This window comes from Centropristis striata, chromosome 19 (assembly GCF_030273125.1).
Source record: "Centropristis striata isolate RG_2023a ecotype Rhode Island chromosome 19, C.striata_1.0, whole genome shotgun sequence".
NCBI classification, from domain to species: domain Eukaryota; kingdom Metazoa; phylum Chordata; class Actinopteri; order Perciformes; family Serranidae; genus Centropristis; species Centropristis striata.
The window spans coordinates 3388664-3405427 of record NC_081535.1 but is presented as its reverse complement, the minus strand read 5'-3'; the positions used below and the strand labels follow the sequence as shown (position 1 = coordinate 3405427).

The following is a 16764-nucleotide window of genomic DNA, read 5'->3' as shown; positions in this document are numbered from 1 at the left end:
AAGCTAGTTTGCAACATTTTTCTTCTTAGCGTTCTCCTGTTATTACAAAGGAATCCTGCTGTGGAGAACGATTTTTACACAGTTGACATGCATCAACAACGACTGATGTGAGGAGAACAAACACAATACATCATGTTCATATTCAGAGAAGTTGAGTCATATATGAACAGAACAAAAAACATGGCGGACAGTTGTCTCATTTTTTTGTGAAAAAAATCAATATTTTGACTTAGTTTCTGCATAAAAATGGATTTTGATCACATTTCTAGCGAGGAAATATATGTTTTATTTTCCAAATATTCACTCAGTGAATGTACATAATCACTTTGTGGTGAAGATCTCGCCAGAGAAAGGTGATCCGCTGTGTTTTATTTTGAAATCTCCCTGATCCTCGGTGTATTTAACAGATCAAACCTTCACCCATTACATGCCTTGTGTCTGAGGTTGATTTGCTGATCAACATATTATTCTGTTGCAGAAATGTTGACAAAGTGACGACTTACGACCAGATTTGTCCGCTGTTTTATTTTGTAATCTACCAGATGTGTTGTAAGTAAGTAAGTAAGTAAGTAAGTAAGTAAGTAAGTAAAGTTTATTTATAGAGCACTTTTCATAGATACAATCACAAAGTGCTTTACAAGAGGGATAAAATGCAGTAAAATATAGAGTTGATAGAATAAAATAAAAAAATAAATAAAAAACATCCTACCGGATGTGGTGCGATCTCATTGAATCGCACTTCACTGTAAATGCCGCGGGCTCCATTCCATTTCATTAAACAAACATTGTTGTATATTTTTTTAGCATAGATAATATACATGCAGTATAATTATTTATGTTTAGGCAGTGTGTGATATTCGATATATTGGGTAGAAATATGTTTTCACAACCCTAGTACAACCCTAAAGTGGAAGAACTACAACTACAGTGCTGATGTTGACATAAGTACTGAAGAGAGGTCTAGGGAGTTGTAGTTTTTTTTAATAAAACAGGGTTTCCCCTAAAATTGGAAGCTGGAAATACATAATTAGTGGCTTTCCAGGGGTTTGAGGGGATGTCAATCACATTTTTGGCATCAGACTTTAAATATTGTCTTGTTCAATGGGGGATTTTTTATTTTTTCATGTCTGTAACCCTTTTTGTCCCTTAGTTATAATCATTTAAATATGCCCCAAAGTTAAGGTTCAAGGGTCAATATCTCAAAGCAAGAATATTATAGAACCTTCAAATTGATATTTGTTACTCTCCAGGCCAAGACCTTTCCGGTGATGTATTTGGTTTAGCTCGGTGACAAAGTTTTATTTTTTTCAAATCTTGGACATGTGCCGTAACAGGTTAACATTTAGACAGGACTTTGAGTGCTCTGAGTGCGAGATGTGCCCCTTTTTGTAGAGAGCGTCCATGTTTAGGGACCAGTCCAACTTATTATGCAGGTAAACAGTTTAATTTAAGAGCTGACATCTAGACATTTAACATGGTTTTATTTATAATGATTTTGGTTATTATCAAGAATGTTTCCATGCCTGTCGATGTAAATGTAAAATGAAAAAAAAAAAAAAAAAACTGATGCAAAATGACCAAAAAAAGACACAAAATCACCAAAAATAGATGCAAAAATTACCAAAAAAAATATGTAAACATGACGAAAAAGGCACAAAATGACCAAAAATAGATGTAAAAATTACGAAAAAGAAATAAAATGACAAAAAATAGATGTAAAAATAACCAAAAAAAACCCTAAATTACCACCAAAAAATGTAAAAAGGACAAAAAATGATCAAAATTCGATGCAAAAATGACCAAAAAAAGACACAAAATTACCAAAAATAGATGCAAAAATGACCAAAAAAGATGTAAACATGACGAAAAAGACACAAAATGACAAAAAATAGATGTAAAAATAACCAAAAAAGACCCAAAATTATCACCAAAAAATGTAAAAATGACAAAAAAAGGACAAAAAATGATCAAAATTCGATGCATAAATGACAAAAATAGATACTACTACATAGTACTTCTGGATGTGGCAGGACTCAGAGTTGTATTTGAAGTCTGCTGTGTACAGTGTGAACAGTAATTTAGCCAGAACAGAGCCTTCAGTTCAGTTCAGTTCTTCAGATTGTATAATAAAATCCTCTCTCTCCAGCGTGTTTGCAAACAATATTGAAATACCAGAGACGGGCAGATGTGGCATAATTTCATGATTTCATGTTGTTCCACAAACACACTGCAGCAGGATAATCTGCTAAAACATTATTCACAGGTCTCCTCTGAAAATATGTAAATTCCTTCTCTTGCAGAAATGCCATGTAATACCTTGTGGGATCACATAGCTAGTGATGTCAGGTTTACAAGCAAATACCTGATAGCTGAAAAGAGCTTGGGCAGATTAATAAGAGCGCTGCTCACTAGACTAAACTCATTGCACTATATCATGATGACTGTGATTTCATTTACTTTGACCTTCACCTTATTTGCATTTGAAAACAGAAGACCAAAGCTGGCCTGGAGCTGCATCACAGCCACATTAGTATTAATTTACCGGTCTGGTTTCAGCACACTCTCCCTTCTCTTCTAGATCCCTGTGGAACTCCTATTTCTTCCTCCTTCTGCTTGTCCACATTATCAAGAATGTTTCCATGACTGTCGATGTAAAAATGACTAAAAAAGACAAAAAATGACAAAAAACAGATGCAAAAATGACCAAAAAATGACCAAAAAAAGACACAAAATGACCAAAAAAAGATGCAAAAATTACCAAAAAAAGATGTAAACATGACGAAAAAGACACAAAATGACAAAAAATAGATGTAAAAATTGCGAAAAAGAAATAAAATGACAAAAAATAGATGTAAAAATTACGAAAAAGAAATAAAATGACAAAAAATAGATGTAAAAATAACCAAAAAAGACCCCAAATTACCACCAAAAAATGTAAAAATGACAAAAAATGACAAAAATTTTATGCAAAAATGACTAAAAAGACACAAAATGACAAAAATAGGTATACACCTAGATACTTATAACTTGGCACCACCTCCATGTCCCCCCCACAGCACGCTCTCCCTTCTCTTCTAGATCTCTGTGGAACTCCTATTTCTTCCTCCTTCTGCTTGTCCACATTATAAATCATAGAAAGTCATAAACAAGCAGTGAGCTATTAGATATGATGAGACTCATCAGGCTGTGGCAAATTACTAAAACAGGCCACAAGAGACGAGCAATTTCAGCTTGTTCAGTCTGATCGGACTCCTCTCGTCTGTAGCAGAACTCTCTTCTTGCAGAGGCAAACATACATTTACATTTCTTTATATTTACTCAATAACTGTACTGTAATTTTGCTTTACTTTATACTCCTATTCCTAAATTCTGGAGGCAAGTATTGTAAATTTGATCAATACTGTAATCACGATTATTCATCATGTTAGGGAAAACATCTGTATTTTTATTGCACTACTTTTAAACAAACAATAGCAACAGTTTTTAGTGTCTGGTGTTTGTTGTAAACAAACAGAGATCGCTAAGCTAACACCTCCTGCAGCAGCAGCACATGCACACTGTACTGCTACAGAGCTAACTGTTAGCCTGTTAACACATACACACTGTACTGCTACAGAGCTAACTGTTAGCCTGTTAGCACATACACACTGTACTGCTACAGAGCTAACCGTTAGCCTGTTAGCACATACACACCGTACTGCTACAGAGCTAACTGTTAGCCTGTTAGCACATACACACTGTACTGCTACAGAGCTAACTGTTAGCCTGTTAGCACATACACACTGCACTGCTACAGAGCTAACTGTTAGCCTGTTAGCACATACACACTGTACTGCTACAGAGCTAACTGTTAGCCTGTTAGCACATACACACTGTACTGCTACAGAGCTAACAGTTAGCCTGTTAGCACATACACACTGTACTGCTACAGAGCTAACTGTTAGCCTGTTAGCACATACACACTGTACTGCTACAGAGCTAACTGTTAGCCTGTTAGCACATACACACTGTACTGCTACAGAGCTAACTGTTAGCCTGTTAGCACATACACACTGCACTGCTACAGAGCTAACTGTTAGCCTGTTAGCACATACACACTGTACTGCTACAGAGCTAACTTTTAGCCTGTTAGCACATACACACTGTACTGCTACAGAGCTAACTGTTAGCCTGTTAGCAATTTGCAGACTGGACGCTAAGGCGTTAACATCCCCTCCGACTCTGCAGCTGGGAGAGACTGCTGCAGGAGGACTGTGCCGCAAAAGGGCCTGAAAACTCACTCTAAAAACTAATGAAAACTAAACTAAAACTAAGCATTTTCCTAAAAATAAAAACCAATTAAAACCAGTAACCTCACTCTAAAAATGAACTAAAACAAACTGAATTTGAAAACAAAAAATCACAACGAAATTAAAACTAGAACTAGTGAAAAATCTGAAACTATTATAACCTTGATTCACACAATATTGCTACTTTTACTTCTGTAAAACATTTCAGTGTTTCTTCCACTGCTGGCCGTATCAACTGAAAAGAAAACGATGCTGCAGTGTAATCCCTAGAAGCTGCTGGAAGCTATTTCTGTGACTTTTTTATGAGGTGGCTTATTTTGTGACAGTTCTACACCTGGACAAGTGTCCCTTTCTCTGTAAAGCATAACTTGTGGCTCCATTATATTCCTTCCCCAGCCAGCGTCATGCTGCATTAGCTGTTTGAAGGGCAGACTGACAAGACTGGCTGTCGTAAAATGCTCATACAAAGTTACTGCAGCATGCCATTATCCTTCTCCCTTAGAGGGTACAATCACCTCTCCATTTTCCATTCAGCAGGGCGTTCTGCTGCAGCCATCTACCTCTGTCGAGCTTTAACACGCCACATTTGTCAGTGGTTTTCAAAACATTTATGAATCGAATACTTTCGAACAGACTTTTAACAAATATCTAACTCTTTCTCAACCCTATTAAAAACAAAGATTAAAGCTGGATTAATAGAGCAGCAGCACATACACAATGTACTGCAGAGCTAACTGTTAGCCTATTAGGAATTTGCAGAGTAGCGCTGAGGGGTTAACATCCCCTCTGGCTCTGCAGCTGGGAGAGACTGCTGCAGGAGGACTGTGCCGATTCAACTCGTTCTTTCGAATCATTCTGGCTGTTTATGTGGTGGAAAATCTTAAGAGACAGCAAAAGTTTCTAGAAAGACAGCCCTGTACGGGATTTATTGACGAGTATTACAAAACAGATACAATATTCAGGATACACAAGAACAGGTCCTTGGTTCGAACAGCGAGTTCCCAGTAATCCTAAAACTGGTGTTATTATATCTAATGTTTGTGTGTCAGGTCTCTTGCTTTCCTGTTATTGTTCCAAATGGTGCAGTGGGATTTCCTAAATCAGAGCTGCTCATATCTTAATCAAGCAGAAGTTTCCTATAAAGAGACTGTGACTGTTGGACAGATTTATGTGTGTTTATAAAAACATGTTTGATGCATATTTAAACTGCTATATGTCAGATATTTTAATACATCTTCAAATTAATTCACAACACTTGCTTTACTGCCCCCACAGGTCACAAATAGAAGTTTATATAGCTCACAAATCTTGCGAGACAGATTTTTAACGCGACGAGAAATGTCGTCAAGTTTAATCTCGCGAAATCTCATGGCACGAGATCTCGTCACACCCCTAGTAATTACAATTCTAATATGAACTTTTTATCCCTCGTTCAAACCCATGTTCAACCCATAAAAACTGACAAAAACTGCTTTAATCCATACTGCTACACTATTTACTATACCAGTATGCCAAATATACCAGGATGTCCTTCTGCATCCACTTTGCAGTATGCAAGCTAGCATTCTTTGTCCCAGAATCCTTTGTGCAGCATAAAGAACAGTATGTCCCAGTGGTATGCATGCTATATGCAGCTATAGGTTTGAAGGCAGCAACAGATATTCTTATCTCACTAACATACAAGTTCAAGTTCAAGTTACTTTATTTGTACCTGCAGAGGTAGATGTTGTTCGCAGTATAGAGTCCTCATACACACACACAAAAGAGGCACATATCACACATCATTCAACTTAGAAAAGTGGGAGTTAAGAAATGGCAAATTAAATAAAAATAAAAATAAATAAAATTAAAAATGAAATTGTTCTTATAGTTAGGTCCAGACTATACTTAGATATTGATGTGAACTAAAATACGAATAGCAAAAAAAGAAGAAAGGAAAAAATAAAAACAAAATAAAACAGCAAATAAAATAAAACTTGATAAAGATTAAAATGTATATCTAGAAATAGTAAATGCATACATATTGTACTGTTAAACTATATTCTAGTATTTGCCTGTGTTTAGCAATAGTAGCAGAGTCTCTCTTTAAGTCAGTAATGTAAATCTATAAATTTTATAGCTTACGTCGGTGCTTTTATGGCAGATTTAGACCCGCTTTGCAATAAATACTGCTTTGTTAAATTTGGGTGTAATTACTGTCTACACAGCCAATTTCATCATAAATTTCTCCCTTTTTCTAATGCTGCTAATCTCTTCCATTCTTTGTCTCCTTCACTCCAAAATCTTTCGACTGTCAGTCCCACTGCCCATCTCCTCCCTCACACCCTGAAAACAACCAGGAAAGCGTTATATAAATCCAGCACCGAGTCCTAGATTTTCATTTCACTGTCATGTTGCGTTAGTAGACTCGGTGAAAAAAGACTGACAGGAATGGGGATCTTAGTCTGGCTTGCCTGGATTTAGACTGTGAAGCTACACTTCTGTTGTCAAAACTTGTCTATTCGTAACACAATACACTTACTCCTTTTTTGTTTTTTTTCTCACATGTATCCAAAAAGCTTGGGCCTTTTGGGGAATGTCTATTGAGGGTCAGATTTCTAAGGTTTGGGCCTGTTTTCCAGGCATTCTACTCCTCATCCAGTGTATTTATAATTTCCACGTCTTATTAAATCTGCTTTTAATTTAAACTAGTGCAATGCCGGTAGGAAGTATGTATTCGTTAGCATGCTAATCGTGAGATAGCACATTACGCAGTATGATGCATTGGGGCACTGGTTGCCATAGCGCCACTTCGGCCAATCAGCACCTCCGTTTTCTTTTGTAACATTTGTTGCTACCCGGTTGCCATAGCACCCCTTCGGCCAATCAGCACCTCCGTTTTCTTTTGTAACATTTGTTGCCACCCGGTTGCCATAGCGCCCCTTCGGCCAATCAGCACCTCCGCTTTCTTTTGTAAGATTGTTGCCACCTGGTTGCCATAGCGCCCCTTCGGCCAATCAGCACCTCCGTTTTCTTTTGTAACATTTGTTGCCACCTGGTTGCCATAGCGCCCCTTCGGCCAATCAGCACCTCCGTTTTCTTTTGTAACATTTGTTGCCACCCGGTTGCCATAGCGCCCCTTCGGCCAATCAGCACCTCCGTTTTCTTTTGTAACATTTGTTGCCACCTGGTTGCCATAGCGCCCCTTTAGCCAATCAGCACCTCCGTTTTCGTTTGTAACATTTGTTGCCACCCGGTTGCCATAGCGCCCCTTCGGCCAATCAGCACCTCCGTTTTCTTTTGTAACATGTGTTGCCACCCGGTTGCCATAGCGCCCCTTTGGCCAATCAGCACCTCCGTTTTCTTTTGTAACATTTGTTGCCACCAGGTTGCCACTCGCCACGCAACGGAGGAAGAAGTTAGACTGGCTTGACCAATGGATGAGCACTTCCGGAACAGAAGAGGTGCTATGGCAACAAATGTTACGAAAAAAAACAGAGGTGCTGATTGGCCAAAGAGGCGCTCTGTGTATCTTTGTCGCAGAAAATTGAAATTTAATTTTGCAAACTGAATTTGAATTGTGAGAACTGAATGTTCAGTTCCAAACTAAAAAATTAAATTTCAAATTACAATTCAGATTCAGTTTTTCAATGCAATGATTCAAATTGAACAATACAAATTCAAATTCTGTGATTCAAATTCAGTTTTCTAATGCAATTATTCAAGTTAAGCAATTCAAATATAAATAATTCAAATTCAGTTTCTGGTGGCTCATATTTCAGCCCATACATGTTGCCCTGTTTGTAAAATGACAAGGTTTCTGTACCTCTGCCTCACTACGTAAACTTTGGCAGTTTTAAAAAAAATTTTCCCATTGTTTGCTTGACTTAATATCTTTAAAACTCTCTAAACTCTCTGTGATGTCTGCTTTTAAGTCCTCTCCATGGAGTCTGACTGTGAACAGTGAAAAAAACAAATGAAACATGTGCTTTCAAATTTAATTTAACTGATATCTTGTTGCTCCTGACATCATGTGTTTGTTAAAGAGTGCGGGTCACAGATTGACAATTCCCCCAATTTCAAACGACAGCATCACCGCTGGCTGCTCCATTCACAAGGAAACTCAGGTCATTGAAGTCAAAATGTCCAACTTGCAGGCATGTTTCCTGTCCAAACTTAAGCAAAACTATCAGGTTTAATTAGGCTGTTTGCTGTTCCAAAACTAAATTTGCCATGCGGTTCCCCAGATAAAAGCTCCTTTTCAGAATCCCCCAAGTTAAAAATCATATTGCGTCAGTGCAGCCGAGAGAGAGACAGAGCCACATCAAAAACATTCGCTCCCTGCGGGGATGATGGAGGTTTTTTTTTTGTTTTTGAAATCGTGACAGCCCAGAACATTATTACACCACAGAGGAAGAAGAGATGGAGCAAGATAAAAGAGAGAAATCATCTCTGAGGTTGACGGTGGGAGTTTTTCACAGACGATAGTCAAGAGATGGGTTCATTTCCTGACAGCGTGGTGCTGGTTGGTGGTTTGTAACTCACTATAGGCCAGGGGTCTCAAACTCGTGGTCCGCGGGCCAATTGTGGCCCTCGTGACGATATTTTGTGGCCCCCACCTTGATATGAAAGTTTAATGTGAGTTTTAAATGAATGGCACTTTACCGTGTTGTGTGTGGAAGGTCCCTTTAATTACTTCTTTTGTAATTTAGTGTCTTGTTTTGGTAATTTTGTGTCTTTTTTAGTCATTTTGTGTATTTTTTACATAATTTTGTGTCTTTTTACGTAATTTTGCGTCTTTTTAAAATAATTTTGTCTTTTTTTAATAATTGTGTCTTTTCTAATAATTTTGTGTATTTTTAAAATAATTAGTGTTTTTTTGTAATTCTGTGTCTTTTTTAAATAATTTTCAGTCTTTTTTAAAAAAAATTGTGTCTTTTTTGGGCCATTTTGGGTCTTTTTTTTAAATAATTTTGTGTCTTTTTTGAATAATTTTGTGTCTTTCAAAATAATTGTGTGTCTTTTTTTGGTCATTTTTGTTTTTTTTAAATAATTTTGTGTCTTTTTTGGTAAATTTGTGTCTTTTTTTAAAATATTTTTTTGTCTTTTTTTGGTAATTTTGTTTCTTTTTTAAGTAATTTAGTTTTTTTCTGTCATTTTGTGTCTTTTTCTGTCATTGTGTGTCTTTTTTAATAATTGTGTGTCTTTTTTAATAATTTAGTGTCTTTTTTGGTAATTCTGTGTCTCTATTAAGTAATTTAGTTTTTTTTCTGTTATTTTGTGTCCCAGCTCTCGGCCCTCGATGAGGTTTTGTACACAGAATGTGAGAAGTCTTAGTGATCCTAGTTATATGAATGAACGCCCGAGGCTCTGTGTGTTACATAATCTCATCCAGGGGGAGGTACAGGATATATCTCTTCTTCTCCATTCTTCCTGCTCACCTCCACCGCGCTGCCTTTAATTAATTCCTCATCATTTTTGCAACCTTTCACTTCCTTCCCACTGTTGTACTTTCTTCATCCTCCCTGTCTCATCCTTCCTCCTCCTCCCTCGTGTCCCGTCTTCCTCTCATCCTATTCTTATTCCCTTTCATCTCACAGCCCTGCTTGTTTTCTCTCCCTCAACATCTTGAGGTTAAATAACGGAAAAAGCAACAAGTTACATGACTAAATAAACAAATCACCATAAATAAGCATCCTCCCTGTCACGCTGCCTCCGGCACTGAAGCTTCTCCACCAATCAGAGAGCTTCGTTCCGGTCATGTGACGTGTGCACTGTCCCTCTGCCTCGCTCTGCTCGTGACAGGCAGGGTGAGTAAGAGAAAGAGGACACAAAAAAAAAAGAAAGAAGAAACAAAGGAAGAGGGAAAGAGTGAGGGGCACCGAGATGGAGCGGAGGATAAAGGAGGTGAAGGGGAGCAAGAGCTCCTGTGACAACATGAGGAATGGGAGGAGATAAAGGCTGAATAGGCTCCAATAGATTTTGTGGTTAAAAAAAAAAAAAAAATTGTGTCTTTTTTTTAATAATTGTGTGTCTTTTTTTAAATAATTTTGTGTCTTTTTTGGTCATTTTGTGTCTTTTTTGTAATTTTGTGTCTTTTTTATTAATTGTGTGTCTTTTTTTGGTCATTTTGTGTCTTTTTTGGGTCATTTTGTGTCTTTTTTTAATGATTTTGTGTCTTTTTAAAATAATTTTGTGTCCTTTTTTAGTCATTTTGTATCTTTTTTAGTAATTTTATGTCTTTTTAAAATATTTTTGTGTCTTTTTTTTGGTCATTTTGTGTCTTTTTAAAATAATTTTGTGTCTTTTTTAGTAATTTTGTGTCTTTTTTTAATAATTGTATGTCTTTTTTTATTAATTGTGTGTCTTTTTAATAATTTTGTCTTTTTTAAATAATTTTGTGTCTTTTTTGGTAATTTTGTGTCTTTTTTAAAAGTAATTTTGTGTCTTCTTTTGGTCATTTTGTGTATTTTTATTGCTCATTTTGTGTCTTTTGGGTAATTTTGTGTCTTTTTTAAAATAATTTTGTCTTTTTTTGGTCATTTTGTGTCTTTTTCTGTCTTTTTTGTGTCTTTTGGGTCATTTTGTGTGTTTTTTAAAAATAATTTTGTGTCTTTTTTTGGTAATTATGTGTCTTTTTTTGGTAATTATGTGTCTTTTTTTTAATATTTTTTGTGTTTTTTCAGTCATTTTGTGTCTTTTTCTAGTAATTTTGTATCTTTTTTTGGGAATGGGAAGAGATGAGGGGAGAGATTGAGGGAGGAAGAGGAAGAGGAGGGGCGGAGGAGAGAAATGAGGCTGTGAGGATGTGACAGAGACATCAAAGAGCGAGAGACGAGAGGAGAGGGACGGGCAGAGAGGAGGAGAAGAGGAGGAGGAGGAGAGGAGGAGAGGATAGGACGCCTTTGAGAGCTGTCTGTTTTCACTTACTCCCCCTCTTCTTTACAGTCGTGAAAATTAAAGAAAGCTTGCGCCTCAATGGGCTTTTACAGCGTCTCTCCCAGGAGCAGTCAGCCTGCTGCAGCACATAATATACAGAGTGATGCATTTTTTGGGATATTGAGACACATTTCACAGTGTCTTGTGCTCATATAAAGGCTGAATTCCAACAGATTGTGTGGTAAAATCAACATTTTTGTGAGTCATTTTTAGCTGTACCATCACAGGGCTGATAGACGGTGCTATACACTCACCGGTAGGGCTGGGCGATATGTCACCTGTGCGTTTGATTTTTTTTTTTTTTTTTGAAAAATCAGCAAAATTACAACATTAACTAGAAAATTTCCTCTGGGGAAACTGTGGAAGGGCCACGGGGGCTACTGCCGGTGTGTGTTCACTATGATGAGATCCTTTAGAGATTTAAACAATTAATACTTGTATATAATATAGTATCATAATATTACAAGGAGCACACCTACAACAAGCATTCCTTTAAAAGTATTTGATAAAGGAGTGTGTGTGTGTGTGTGTGTGTGCGCGCGTGTGCATGTGTGTGTGCGTGAGTGTGTGTATCTGTAACTGTAATCACATCAAAGATCAAAGCAATCAACAGAATTAACTGCCACCTGAATCTTTTGGCACAGTGAAAGCAGCCAGAGGTGGACAGACTGGAATTTATGGCCTCGAACAGAAAGCATTTTTGGCAAAACCATAATACCTATCATTGATCTGACTTCATTTTGAGCATCCTGAGTTCTTCCTGAACGTCCACATATGTTTTTTTTAAAGAAAAATGAAAAAAATAGCTTTGTTAGAGCGATCTAAAAAAACTGTTACATCCACCTTTTTCAGAAATCTTCCTGCGTTTTTAATATGGGAGCCAATGAGGCTGTTGGTGGTGTTGGTGGATCATCTGTGCGTCCTACGCCCAAACTATAACTCTGACAGCTTTACCAGAGGATTGTGAGGGAGAAGACTAATTTTCCTACGTTTCTATGTATAAATTATCTCTGTAGAGTGAAATTTGCGGCCTGGAGCGCAGTTTTAAAATTTATTTTTTGACAGTTTTTTCTCTCCCTCTACACTCTGGCGATGATGTCACACACTGTGACACGAACATTCCGTGCAATACACACCCATTATAATCTCAGAATTTCTCCAAAAATGATCATGGTCATTGAACAGGGATTGATAAAAAACTATATGACCTATCGAAACGTGGATTAATACACCGATACACAAGACTTGTGTCTACTGTTTAAAGTTTAAATGGAGTCTCTAGGTGAAATTATGCCGGAGAAGTAGACGTTTAAAAATCTCCAATTATTGTTCTTTTTCGCAAATTTTTTGTTGGCCGTCCCATTCATTTCAATGCAAAATTTTGGGCAGTTTTTCACAACGTAACTGCCCCAAAATTCGTATTCTGTAGAGAAAAGTAATAGCACACTGATCCCGATCAAACCGCACGTTTTGATATGTAATTTGTCTTGCAACTCTTCATGATGACTTGGCTAAGACTAACAGTCATGTGACTAATGGTTACACAGATCAGAGAGGAGAGGACAAGACAGGTCTTAAGTGAATGTAAATAGTGGCATATGTAGAACATGTGGAGCTCCTGTTATATACAGCAAGAGTAAATGTATTCATAATGTTTATCTAAGAGAGAACATTTCTCTTTGTGATTGACACTGTAATAATATAACAACCATTACTGGGACTTGTAATGATTTTACTTCTCTCATGTGACAGACTCATCAATAACTAATGGCTAACAGCCCTGAACAGCTTTGAACACGTTGCTATGGCAACAGGGAAGCCTACAAAACTCATCATCATCTATTTTGTTGATAAACATACACATTTTTTATTTATATTTTTCACTTCTAAGGACGTTCAGAACTCATGACAGCATGTAACTTTGCAGAAAAAAGAATCTGTCAGACACAGATCCAGTAAGAAACTTCCCACTGAGCTCTGGTGTTTCACCAAACATCCCGAAAACACAGTTTACCACCGAGATGTTGAACTGGGGGATGTTGTCGCCGACATAATAATCAGTTACACACTAACCCCCCTGTAGTTACACATCCTAATTAAACAAATTGCACAGCCATGATTAGCCACGTCCTACTGAGCGTTTCATGCTGAGCTCCAGCCAAGACACTTGAAAGCTGCAAATGAGCAAATTGCTGTACAATGATGACAGGCTGTCCAAGCAGAGAACTTTCTAGAAAGGATGAAGCACTTTGTGATGATAAAAAGTGTCACAATAATACAAAAAAAACACACATTTTGCAGGAGGAGGGTGCTTGAAATGTGAACTGTGTTTTTATGTTAGCAGTTGCTGTACAGGGGGATTTTTTTCTCACATGGTCGAACTTAAAGTGGCAGCGTGGGAGTAAAATATTGACATTTTAATTGACACGAGTGGGATTTCTAACATGGCAATCATAGCATTATGTATATATATATGTATGTATATATATATATATATATATATATATATATATGGGTCAATGACGTGATCTAACCCATTGTCAGTTGGTGTAACCAGGTACTTTTTTCCCATAAAAATCTGATAATATACAGGAAAATAAATGTGAACTAAAATGAGAAAAAAAAAAACAATCCATGTGTACATTGCAACATTATGGTATATAACAAATTTTACATAATTTGTCAAAACTAAAGAAAACATTTTTTGTTTTAGAATATGTTCTGATCAATATTGACGAAACGTGTAAATGTAGAAATACTAAAAAAAAATGTTGATGTTGATGATTATTACATGTATAAGTCCACTTAAATACACTGTAGGTGGATAAAGTATTTAATATTTAATATTTTTTTGTGGTTACACCATTTGACCATTCGTCACTGATCCATTATATATATATATATATATATATATATATATATATATATAACAAGAATAGGGTATGCAACATGGAGCAGTATTTTTAGCTGGGATGGGAATTGATTTAATTCTATTGATACCAGTTTATCGATTCTGCTTATTGCTCTGATTCTTTATTAATTCCTGATTGATTTTCTTTTCCGGTTGGACCTACACAGGTTAATCAGCATCAAACCAAGGAACCAAACTGATGGAGGTAGTGGCATTTGTGCCTGAATCAAGGGCGCAACTTTAACCCTTAATAGGACACTCATTGAAATACTTGCAAATTCCAAATTTCAACCCTAGAGAATATTGGAGGATATTACATACTGCCAGAATGTGTAAAAAAAAAAACATACGGACCCGGTGGAGGGGGGTCATATTTTGAGATAAAAGTTTACGAGATTAAAGTGGCAAATCTACGAGAAAAAAATGTGATTTATGAGATTTAAAGTGGTGAATCTGCAAGAAAAAAGCTGTTTTTCCCCCCACTTTTTTTCTTGTAAATCTGCGACTTTTGTCGAGCAGATTTGCCACTTTAAATCTCTTAAATCTGCACATTTTTTTCTTGTAGATTTGGCACTTTAATCTAGCAAATGCCGTCATAGTCAAGTTCACCTCGTACAAGTCAGGAGAAGGTGTTTGCTCTTTGCCGTTTCCATGGTTTCATTCACCGCTATGTAGAGATTATAAAGTCCATACAAAGTAAAGCATATTAAGATCATAACTCATATACAACAACTTCCTTACTTACTACTAATAAGCAATAATTCTGAGGTTATTGAGGGAAAACTCTTAGTTAATGTCTTACTGGTTGTATAATAAGGCCATGCAGAATAAGGCATTAATAACTACTTGATAATGACTAATTAAGAGCCAATATGTTCATTATTTGCATGCTAAAAAGAAACTGATTCATGTTGAATATGTGTTTCCTGATATAAAGTGTTACCGAAAATTTAAACAGAATTCATCTCACAAGTGGAGGCCGATTTTTACCATCTCTCCTTGTTCAGGGACACAAAGCCCCATTTAAATTATTGATATCCCGCTTAATCAATAACTGGGGGAGTTAAAGTCTCAGTTGTGTGAAAAGAAATGCAGAACAATAATGTGATTCTTACATAACAAGCGCTGAGGCAAAATATAAATAAGCAGAAAGTGGAATATATCACATCATTCATTTATCTTTGGAGGACAGGCCTCGATACACAGCAGCACAGCAGACAATTATATTCATTTTGAGTTTCAGAGACTCTTATGCTGAAAGGGTGTCAGAAAAAATGACACAAAGGTCAGTGGAGAAGAAGGCACGAGATAGAGAAGAGGCGTAAAATATTTAAATTATTAAAAAAGACATAAAATGACCAGAAAAGACACAAAATGATCAAAAAAAGACACAAAATGACACAAAAAAGAAACAAAATGACCAAAAAAAGACACAAAATTATCAAAAAAGACACAAAATGACACAAAAAAGAAACAAAATTACCAAAAAAAGACACAAAATGATCAAAAAAAGACACAAAATGACCAAAAAAAGACACAAAATGATCAAAAAAAGAAATAAATTTACCAAAAAGACACAAAATGATCAAAAAAACACACAAAATGACAAAAAAGGAAACAAATTGACCAAAAAAACACACAAAATGACCAAAAAAGACACAAAATTACCAAAAAATTACCAAAAAATTACCAAAAAAGACACAAAATTATCAAAAAGACACAAATTACCAAAAAAGACAAAAAATTATCAAAAAGACACAAATTGACCAAAAAATGTGATTCTTAACAAGCGATTCATAACAAGTGATTCATAACAAGCGCTGATATAAAATATAAATATATATATATATATATATATATAAAATATAAGTAAGCAGAAAGTGGAATATATCACATCAAATAGTCACATTTCATTCATTTATCTGGGAGCACCAGCACAGCAGACAATTATATTCATTTTGAGTTTCAGAGACTCTTATGCTGAAAGGGTGTCAGAAAAAATGACACAAAGGTCAGTGGAGAAGAAGGCACGAGATAGAGAAGAGGCGTAAAATATTTCCTCAGAGAAGCGAGTGTGTGAAAGAGAGAGAGAGTAATGCCTGGCGTCCTGAGACATCTCTCTGATTAAGGACTTTCAGCTGACATGGTAATTAAATATGGAGGAGCAGAACAATTCTTTACACACACACACACATGCAGCTTTCCACTCATTCCAGCGCTTCACGCTCTGGTTAGCTGTGTATAATTTACCAGAAGAGGTCATTTGCTAATGGTTAAATTGTCACTCAAGCATGCACACACACACAAACTCATCATGTACATTGCACGCACAAAAAAAAAAAAAAAATGGGGATTAAAATTCCCACCCAGCCTCTCACCTCTACGAAGATGAAACATGGGATGATGGAGTAGCTGCGCAGGGTGTTGTTGGACGCCATCTTGTCTCCTGTCGGGAGACTTCTTCTCCTCTCAGGATTCACGGCGGCTCACTCTGGAGAAAAAAAAAAACAAGACGGGAACATCAAGTGTCAGGAGTTATTATCTGATAATGAGCGAAATGCAGCCACGACATTTCTACATATTAAACACCAGATCTGTGTTATGAGGTGAGATGGAGTATTGATGAGAAGCTCTCCTGGTATTGAC

General features: G+C 36.4%; 1 protein-coding gene across 2 annotated transcripts in view; it reads right to left on the bottom strand.

Annotated features, from left to right (window-relative positions):
* The window catches only part of plppr1 (phospholipid phosphatase related 1), a 105478-nt gene that overhangs the window by 42623 nt on the left and 46091 nt on the right, over positions 1-16764 (bottom strand). For both annotated transcript variants that reach the window (XM_059358029.1, XM_059358028.1), the window contains exon 2: positions 16497-16609. In XM_059358029.1, coding sequence (XP_059214012.1) covers positions 16497-16556 — 60 coding nt within the window. In that variant the 5' untranslated portion in view covers positions 16557-16609. The remainder of the gene's footprint in view (positions 1-16496; positions 16610-16764) is intronic.